The sequence below is a fragment of the Propithecus coquereli genome, unplaced genomic scaffold (genome assembly GCF_000956105.1).
Source record: "Propithecus coquereli isolate 6110/MARCELLA unplaced genomic scaffold, Pcoq_1.0 Scaffold358, whole genome shotgun sequence".
In the NCBI taxonomy this organism is placed as follows: domain Eukaryota; kingdom Metazoa; phylum Chordata; class Mammalia; order Primates; family Indriidae; genus Propithecus; species Propithecus coquereli.
This window is the reverse complement of record NW_012149263.1, coordinates 1,992,590-2,003,278: the sequence shown is the minus strand read 5'-3', so window position 1 is coordinate 2,003,278 and position 10,689 is coordinate 1,992,590. Positions and strand designations below refer to the sequence as shown.

Genomic DNA, 10,689 nt, shown 5'->3' with positions numbered 1-10,689 from the left:
CTTTTCTCTAGTTAGAATTCTCTGGTGTTGAGCACGGGAAATCCTGGATGCCTCCTTTTCTCTAATATGACTTTTTTAATTTCAAATAAGGCTTTACCTATGGCTAAAGGCAATCTTACATTTATTACATATGTCTGGTATTAAGATTTGGGCTGTGGCTAAAAGCCTTTCTGCATGCATTCCATTTACATTCCAAGTTTTCATAATAACACTGATAGTTTCCTTCTATCATGAATTCTCTGGTTTGAGCCACCAACATATTGATAAAATTCATAGTTGTTTCCCTTCAGAGTGAATTATCTCATGCTGTGAAAGTCCTGAGTGGTTTGGCAATATCTACCAAAGCTGACTGAACACACTTATGCTCTAAGACACAGCAATTCCATTCATAAGTGTATACATGAGAGAAATGCATATATATATATAGCAAAAGACAAATAGGTTTTCAGAAGCATTATTTATTATGACCCTACGATGTAAACAATGTAAAAGTCCATCAACAGAATGGATAAATTGTGATATAATCATATAATGAAATTCTATATAGAATTAAAATAAACTTCTGCCACATGCACTACTAGTGATTAGAGACACAATGATGAATGAAATAAGTCATATATAAAAGAATAAACAATATATATCCAATTTATATAAAGGTTTATAGTATGTAAAAACTAATTTATAATGTTAGAAGTCAGAACTGTTGTTAACTTTGAAGAGGTAACAACTAATTTTTATTTCATATTTGCAATGAGAAATACAGTTCACATCTCCTTTTTATTCCTCTGCTTTGTCCACGCTGAGAACATACCTCCTTTCTTTTATAGAACTTCTAGTCACAGAACTTCTAGTCCATGGACCACTGCCAGTTGGCCAACTGCTTATTACTGGTTCACAAAAAGTATATTTAAATTGAAAATAAACAATTTTAAATGTTTATAACAATTTGACAGAAGAAGTTTTCATCTGCTGAATCTAATACAAAATTTGGGCTTTTATTTCAATGATTTTTTTGTCATGTAATTTGTCTAGTAATATTTGGTGTGTGTGTATCTTATAGGCTAGCTACTAGTCTAGCCAATAGTAGGTTAATATGTGGTACAGTACCTTAAACTGTTGGACATTATTACACTTGCAAGCAACATATCATGTACAGGATTTACTATGACTTGAAAGTTTTTTACAAAAAAGTCCCATTACTTACTGAATTCCCATGGTTTCTACCTTGTGAGTTTTCTGATGGACAATGAGGTTTGACTTACAACTGAAGAACTTCCCACATTCTTTACATTCATATGGTTTCTCTCCTGTGTGAGTTTTCTGATGGCGAATAAGGTTTGATTTCCTACTAAAGGCCTTTCCACACTGAGGACATCCATTGGATTTCTCTCCTGTATGTATTCTGTGATGAACAGTGAGGATTGCCTTCTGGCGGAAGGACTTCCCACATTCATTACAAATATAGGGTTTTTCCCCTGTATGAATTCTCTGATGAAGAGTGAGCGTTGTCTTTTGGCAGAAGGACTTCCCACATTCATTACAAATATAGGGTTTTTCTCCTGTGTGAGTTCTCTGATGGACAGTGAGAGTTGTCTTCTGGATAAATGCCTTTCCACACTCATTACACTGATACGGTTTCTCTCCTGTGTGAGTTCTCTGGTGATCAATGAGGTATGACTTCTTTCTAAAGGCACTTCCACATTGAGTACATTCATACGCTTTCTCCCCTGTATGTGTTTTGTGATGTCTAGTGAGGGTTGCCTTCTGGCGGAAGGACTTCCCACAATCAATACAAATATAGGGTTTCCCCTCTATATGTGTTTTTTCATGAAGAGTGAGGGCTGTCTTCTGACGGAAGGCCTTTCCACATTGATTACAAACATATGGTTTCTCACCTGTGTGAATTCGCTGATGTTCAATAAGGTATGACTTCCTTCTAAAGCTATTCCCACAGTAAGGACATTGAAAAGGTTTCTCTTCTGTTTGAGATTTCTGATGCATAATGCAAACAGACTTTCTACAGAGGAATTTCCCATATTTGTTGTAGGCAGAGGGCTTCTTTTCCATAAGACTGTGTGGATGGATGTTGAGATTTGACTTTTCTATGAATGCAATTCCATCTTTATTGTATTCAAAAGTTCTTTCTCCTCTATGAGCTCTAGTTTGTGTAAATAACATTCCTTTCATAAGGAAGGATTTTTCACATTCATTATGCTCAAATGGTTGTTCTGGAGTTTGAACCTTCTGATGCTGAATAAGTTCCTGTTTACCACTGAGATCTTTCCCTGTTTGTTTATGGAGATTCACTGTAGGATAAATTTTCTCATGCTTAGGATTGAGGAGTGATTTCTCCCATCCATTACTTTCTCCAAACTTCTCTTTTAAGGGGCTTATATTTCTAATGACTAATTCTGAAATATTTTTCAAAATATTTCCATCAGGTTTATATTCACATAGTGTTGTTTTTGAAATAATATGGTTCTTGCCTAGAGTAAGTCTTTTACCATAAATATTACTTTTCTCCTTAATTAGTTTTTTGTGGTTGATGAATACAACTGATCTAGAATGTCCATCTTGGTATTCTTTCAACTTCACTAAAACATCTTCAGCCTTTCCACCTTCTAGAAAAGAACACGATAAACACTATAAGTCTTCACATAAATACTATATATTAGATGCATATACAAACAAACTATGATGGGACTATCTTGCTATTGCGGTCTACAAAAAGGCCAGAATAAATTACCTCTTGGTAGGGAAAATGTACAAACATAAACACAAATCATGCTGCACTGTTAAAATGACAAAAAATCAGTATAAGCAAAGAATACTCCTATCTTTGACATGTTGTAAATATAAGCTGCACTGAGAAAGTATAAGTGAGCTGAAGACAAAGAATGATGAAAGAGGGATTGTTCTTGGTATGGGAAGATTCAGAGATAATGAAGTGATCCTACTAAAGATTCTAAATAGTAAGCAATGTTCAAGGAAAATTACTTAGGAAAAGATGAAAAACTGTACATTTATCCCCTCCTAAGTAAGTGTTGTAAAATGCTTTCTTCCTTACTTCCTTTAGCCCATTCATAGCAAAACAACTTTCTAAAGCTCATTTCCTAGTGTTTACAGAAACACTATAGTCTAGGCCCTAACTGTCTATATAACTGTGATGTATTTTCTCTTGAAAGCAGAGAATCAGGAAAACATATTCCCATTAGGAATTATAAAATAAACCAGAAGACAGAGAATATCTGCAACATGAATATAATTACTATTGTATTCTAGTTGCTGCTATCAGCAATTTATTCTTCCAGAGATGGTATATAATGAAACTCTCGTGACTATCAATTCTAACTTTTCCTTTTTTCAATTTGCTGAATTACTTTTTTCAGTTAGGGAAAGATGGGTTTAAGTTTTCCTCCCAATGCAGTAACATACCTTTTTTTTTTTTTTTTGAGAAAGAGTCTCGCTCTGTTGCTCAGGCTAGAGTGCCGTGGTGTCAGCTTAGCTCACAGCAACCTCAAACTCCTGGGCTCAAGTGATCCTTCTGCCTCAGCCTCCAGAGTAGCTGGGACTACAGGCATGCGCCACCATGCCCGGCTAATTTTTTAAATATACTTTTAGTTGTCCAGGTAATTTCTTTCTATTTTTAGTAGAGACGAGGTCTTGCTTCTTGCTCAGGCTGGTCTCGAACTCTTGAGCTCAAACGATCCCCCCTCCTTGGCCTTCCAGAGTGCTAGGATTACAGGCGTGAGCCACCGCGCCCAGCCCACAGTAACATACCTTAACTCTGCTCCCTATTGGGGCTGTGAAGGACTGGATTCTTCAATGTATGTGTAGAGTACCGATTAACCTTAACTATTATTTTTCTATAAACTCTTGACTACATTCTTACTGTTGCTGCCTTACTACCACTCATATTTGGGGGGATGGGGCAACTTTAAAGATGGATTAATCTATCTACAATTTGCAATTTTGTTTATAATAGCTTCATATTGGAAACAGCCCACATATCCATCAAAAGATAAACAGGTAATACTGTGTCATGTGTTTATACTATGGAATATTACCTCAGCAATAAAAAGGGAAAAAAAAACCTACCAATAAACATTGACAACAGGGATGAATCCCAAACATTTGGCAGAGTGTAAGCTTTATGCAAAAGAGTACATACTATACAATTCCATTCGTGTGGAGTTCTAGAATAGTAAACTAATCTGTATCGGTAACTGAAGTTATGTTGTTTTCCTAATAACCTCAAATACCTCCAGGTACATGCTATTATCCAATTTTTCTTAAAGCCTCCACATAGTATTTCTACCCTTTAGTGTCTAATTTGTCTGAAATTGTAGTATAATTATGGTCTGGCACATCCATTTCAAGAAATATTCTAACAACTTGGTATTTTAACATAACTATTCTATGTAAAATGCTCAATTTAATAATATTTCTTTCCCGACTAAAACTTATGTTCTTGGAGGTCAATATTTTATTGACTATCTTTGAAACCTTCTGTGTATACATTAACACACTCTTAATCTCAAGTGAGGGGATGTGATCTTGGCAGGCCTGCCTAAAAAGGATTTACCAGTAAATGATTTATGAAATGGATAAGAAACATGTTTTCCTTGCATGGTACCACAATCAATTAGGTAACTACTGAATACCTAGCCTCTGTTACAAGCTGCAGTAAGGAAAGGTAAAAGAAAGGACCTTATATTGGGGGAATTATTAAACAAATGGAGAAAGAAGCCTCAGATAAACCAGTGTTGAATTAGGTACCAAATTATTAGATCATATCAGAGGATGTGTCTGTTCACATATTACAGACATTAAGTAAAATGGGAATGAAGAAAAAAGAAATAGACATTGTCTATAGTAGTCAAGGAATATTTTGTGGAGGAAAGGAGACTTGGAGGATATATAGTATTGGGTGGTAAATAATTTCACCTTGCAGAAAGAGAGGTCTGACCTTTGACTCTGACTTCAGGGAGGTAATCTTTAAGCCCTTGGAACATCATGGCTAATAGCTTATTTGTTTGCCTGGGAGACTTTAGACAGCCAGATAGTAACAATGTGATTTAGGGTAGGGGCTTTGGGTCATGCAGTATCAGGCTGACCTCCTAAGGGTGTGGAAACTGAGATTAGCCACATGGGCAGTCAGTCATGCCTATCTGATGGAGCTCCAATAAAAACACTGGATACTGAAGCTTGGTTGAACATTCCTGCTTGGCCATACATTGTATGTATCATCACACATTGTTGCCAGGAATTCTGTTTAAGACTCCATAGAAAGAGGACGATAAGAAGCTATATATGTTTGGTACTTTCTTGGACTCTGCCCTAGGTCCTTCTTACCTTGGCTGATTTAAATCTTTCCCTGTAACAAACTGTAACTGTGAATATAACAGCTTTCAGTGAGTTCTGTGAGTCCTTTCAGCAAATTACTGAACCTAAGGGTTATCTTGGGGACCCCTGAACTTACAGTTGGTGTCAGAAGTCTTGTGTAGACTACGGGATCCTCAAGCTTCATAGTTGACTAACTTTGCAAGTATTTATATCAAACATATGGTATGTCATATAATGAAAGGTCCAGCTGTAAGGAATAAAACCAATTATAGTTGTCCCTCATTATCTGACCCCCCGAGGATACCAAAATCTGAAGATGCTCAAGTCCCTCACATAAAATGGCATAGTATTTGCATGTAACCTATACACATCCTCCCATATACATTAAGTCATCTCTAGATTACTTATAATACCTAATACAATGTAAATGCTATGTAAATAGTTGTTATACTGTATTGTTTATTTGTAGTAATATTATTTACATATACTATATATGTGCTTGTGTGTGTGTGTTTTTATTTTTTTTGAATATTTTTGAGCTGCAGTTGGTTGAATCTGTAGATGTGGAACCTGTGGATATGGAGGGCTGATTGTATATGGAGTATATTTAAGAGACTTGAACAAATAAAGATGATCAAAAATTCTCAGTCAAAGAGAGAAACAGATTTAGAATGACCAAATGGGGTACTATTCTCTGAGCCCTTGAAGAAGGAGGGATATAATAAGTCATATATTTTTACCATATTGACAGAATAAATTTAAAAAACTGGGGAAAAATCATGGCAAATCCAAAGAGTCATTACAGCAGTCCACATCTGAAATGACAAGGCTCTAACTTTGGAAGATGTCAATGGCAAATGAGAATATAAGAGGATATAAAGATATTTCACAGGCTGAGATAATATAACACAAATTGTGAAGAGACTATTAAGAAATCATAACAGAGATGACACGGTCAATCTGATACTACCAAGCTGATTATAGAAACAAGAGAACAAATAAAAGATAATTGTTATTCTGATATACTGATAACCAAAAGGGTAAGACAACTGATAGTCATACTCCCATATGAAGATAAGCATATACCACTGGAGTTCAAGTGTGAGAAATGGGCTGATATGCCTATCTGAAAGCTAGTCATGTAAAACAAGGATGTCACAACTTGAGAATGGACCAGATTATTATAGTCGCAGGACTTTTATGAAGATAAGAACTGAGGGGGAAGAAAAATCCTTTAAGGACACATCAGAAAGAAACCAATGAGAAGCCTAATGAAACAAGATTCATTTGTTCAAAAAATATTTATTATCCCAGCCAATGTAGATAAAGGAAAGAAAAGCAACCAAGATGTGAAAAGGTACTCAGGGAACTAGGATGAGAATGAGTTAGTATTTTTCACCCAAATCTAGGTGGGCAGATATCAGGAATGATGTTCTGCACTATCATATGAAGCACATACTGGAAAGAAATGGTGATCCTGAAATTATCACTGGTATATGGATTTTGAAATCTGATGGTAAGTCTCATGACGAGAATGGGACATGAGACTTAGTACAGGAAACAAGTATAAGGCATTGCACAGGAAAAGAAAAGAAAAAAACCAAGAGGAAGAGAAATATTAAAAACAATGATTTCCTTTTTATTTTTGGGATAGATGTAAGAATTTGTACAAATAGGAGATTATAACAAAAGAAGGAATATAGAGGACCGAAATGCTAAGGAAAGAGAAGAAAAACAAGAAGAAACAACTAAACCACTAGTTCCCAAAGTGTGATGCATGAACTTCTGGCACTTGAGACCTTTATGTTGGGGGTGATGGGGAATATCAGCAAGGTAAAAACTATTTTCATTAATAATAACACTTCATTTGTCTTTTTTACTGTGTTTATGTTTGTACTAATGGGGCAAAAGCAATGGTGGGTGTCTCATTTGTACCGATGGATTTTAATTTATGGAGTGACTGAATGACAACATGGAGCAGCTAGTGCTGTTGAAAGAAGATTATTATTATTTATATTTCCTGAAAGGAGGGGGCATGCCACGCTACAAATGGCCACATGAGAAACCACCAAGTTTGGTCAGAAGGCAGAAAGGAGCAAGGGGGAAAAGCCTAGGCTACAACTTTCATTGGCGTTTCTAGGGGAAAGGCAAGGCAGGGCAGAACAAACAGCTTAGGACTTAGTTTGAATAGTATTGGCAGGCTATGGGTTATATGGGTGGTCTTTAGTTGTCTGGTACCTGGACTTAGGTGATTTAGGGCAGGGAATATATTGGCTTAGTTTGTGAGAGCTGAATAAAGGAGGTGTTTGGGAGTATGGGCTCAGGTTTGGTTGGTTGGTTATGAAAGGTGAGCTCACAGACAAGTTGTTTACTGTGTCCAGGAATTAGCTAACTCTGGGAGGGGCAGTCTCTCTCCCCAGGTAGCAAGGTCCCCCCCTCAAAGATGTCAAAACATATAGAAAATTAAAAATTTGATTAATGCAGTGGGTAAAATGCTGGAACATGAGCATAAATCATTAATTTTATTAAATTCCCATCCTTGAGTACATATCTTTTTAACATTCTGTGTGATGATTAAAGAAGCATGCATAAAGCACTTCTATTGTATACCAGAGTATGATATATTTTGTAAGGAAAAGTTACAAAAATTATTTGACTTGAGAACTGAATATTCATAGTTTTGGGGAAGATAATTTTTACTTGATAGTGCAACTATTATTCAGATATGGGTATCTGGCAGACATTTCTGGAAAATGAACAAAGTGAACCTGTTACTCCAAAGAACATATCTGCCAATATTTGTTGCCAATGATAAAATTTAAGCTTTCAAGTACAGATTATTATGTTGGAAAGCTTGAATTTTCTACTGTGAATCTGTCAGTTTCCCAATACCTAAAAGATTTTTCTGATGAGATTGCTGATGATATTAACAAATGTGGGTTTTGGCTTTTTTATATTGTATATGGAAATGTGTCGACATTTGGAAGATCTATATTAGTTAGTGAACAGATACAGCTTTATTCATAACAGTCCTAAATTGTAAACATCCCATATGTCTTTCAAGTGGAGATGCAGAAACAAACTGGTATATTCACATAATTGAATACTGTTTCACAATTAAAATAACAAACTACTTACGTGTGCAAAAGCATGTATAAATCTCTCAGAGATTAAGTTGAGTGAAAGAAAGCAGACATGAAAAAGGTCTGCAATAGACAAAACTCATCTGTGCTGGTAGACATCACAACTGTGCCTGTCCTAATGGGAGGGACTGACTTGGAAGAGGCCTGAAGGAACTTAATGGGCTAATGGAAGTGTCTTTTATCTTGATTGGGGTGTGGGATACATGGGCTTATACTTCTGTCAGAACTCAAAGAACTTTACACTTAAGATCTCTATGTACATTATACCTGGAAAACATGAAATAGATTCTTGGTAAAGCAATAGCAGCCAATATTTCTATAAACACAGGCAAACAAGGAAACAATTTACATGGGGAGTGATGTTCAGACCTAAAATTTAGATTTTAGAGGCATGAAAGTCAGCTATATATAGGTACTTCACAGATCTAAGGCCTTTAGAGATAGATCCCTAATAGGATGGCTACTCTCAAGAAAAGAAAATAATAAGTGTTGGTGAAGCTGTACAGAAATTGGAACCCTTGTGTGCTGATGGTGGGAATGTAAAAAGGTACAGCTGCTATGGAAAACAGTATGGTGATGGCTCAAAAAAATTAAACATAAAATTACCATACGATCCAGCAATTCTACATCTGGGTATATACCAAACAGAAGTGAAAGCAAGAACTCAAACTGATATTTGTATACCCATGTTCATAGCAGTATTATCTACAATAGCCAAAAGATGGAAGCAACCCAAGTGTCCATCAATGAATGAATGGATAAACAAAATGTGTTGTACATACACACATACACACACACACACACACACACACACACACACAGGAATATTAATCAGCCTTAAAAAGAAAGGAAATTCTAATATATGCTACAACATGGATGAACCTTGAGGACATTATGTTAAGTGAAATAAGGCAGTCACAAAAAGGAAAAATACTATATGATCCCACTTACAAGAGGTACCTGGAGTAGTCAAATTCACAGAGACAGAAAGTAGAATAATGGTTGCAGGGGTTCAGGGAGTGGGCGTAAAAGGAAATTATTATTTAATGGGTACAGAGTGTCAGTGTTGTAAGATGAGAGTTCTGCAGATGGGTGATGGTGAACTATGATGCTGCCTAACTATATGCTAAAAAATGTTTAAGATGGAAAATTTAATATTATGTGTACTTTATCACAATTAAAAAATAAATGCCTAAAAACATTCAAAGGCATCAACTGCCTGAGATTTAATATCCACTGGATTTTATTTGTACAGACTCACCTAGGTAGCTCTGACTTGGAAAAATTCCCTGTGTCCATAGCTCTTCTCCTTGTTCCAACTTGCGGATCATATCAGGCTTAGTCATGTGAAACCCTGATAATGAAAAAATGAGACTTGGTCTAAACTGTTTGGGCTTTAAAACTATTGAAGTAAGAGAAAGACACAGCTTCAAGGTAGCAGATGAGCATTACCTTGCATTGTGCAAGTGAGGATATAATCATATTTTTTGCTAACATTTTTGGATCAGAGGATTCATCACCTCTGATCCCTGAAATTCAAAGTTCCCTAAGTCCCAGGAATGCCTGGAAAGAGATACATGACATTGAAAGATTCAAGGAGTCTTCCTTACCCACAGAGATGAGGTGGCAATAGTTTTCCAACATCACATCCCTATACAGGGCCTTCTGAGCAGGGTCCAGATGCTGCCACTCCTCCTGGGTGAAGTCCACAGTCACATCCTTGAATGACACTGATCCCTGTAAGGGCATACTCTAGTTCATCCTGAAGTGATCGGAAATGGGTAAGAACTAGATATTGGAGACCTAGTTCTGACAATGTTTGATGGTCAGACTAGTTTTCTTATTTGTATTTTATATTGTATAAAAGTCTCTCTGAAAATACATTCATCTGTATTTACTTATTATCTCATGCTAAATGTACTGAGATCACACTATTTGTCCTGAATGTAAATGGTTGCCTGGTAGACTAAAATGAATAAAACCCTGACCCTGCTTATGAGAAGTTATAGGCTAAGAAAGAGGCACACATGTAAACACATGCACTCAATAGGTATTATAGATGCAATGACAGAAATACGTACAAGGGAGAGTGTCACAAAGCAAAGAAAAATTTCATTTTGTACTCCAAGGCTTCATTGAGGACATAAAAGTTTTGTACTCACAATGAATTTGTTTTGTAGGAATACAGGGCATCAGCTTT

The 10,689-nt window shown here is 36.1% G+C and overlaps 1 protein-coding gene across 1 annotated transcript; it reads right to left on the bottom strand.

The window, feature by feature from the left end:
- Window positions 1-1,200: 1,200 nt before the first annotated feature.
- Window positions 1,201-10,238, bottom strand: ZNF382 (zinc finger protein 382). The gene is made up of 4 exons (XM_012651601.1): window positions 10,100-10,238; window positions 9,751-9,843; window positions 4,507-4,509; window positions 1,201-2,621 (listed from the first exon to the last, which is right to left on the bottom strand). Exons 1-4 carry the CDS (start codon window positions 10,236-10,238, stop codon window positions 1,201-1,203), a joined length of 1,656 nt encoding a protein of 551 aa, XP_012507055.1.
- Window positions 10,239-10,689: the final 451 nt, after the last annotated feature.

Bases quoted from the DNA above. Each gene is read 5' to 3' on its own strand.
- ZNF382 (XM_012651601.1), bottom strand. From the start codon at position 10,238: ATGCCCTTACAGGGATCAGTGTCATTCAAGGATGTGACTGTGGACTTC. The intron at 9,844-10,099 runs GTAAGGAAGACT...TTTCATTATCAG, and splicing joins TTGCCACCTCATCTCTGTGG to GGTTTCACATGACTAAGCCT.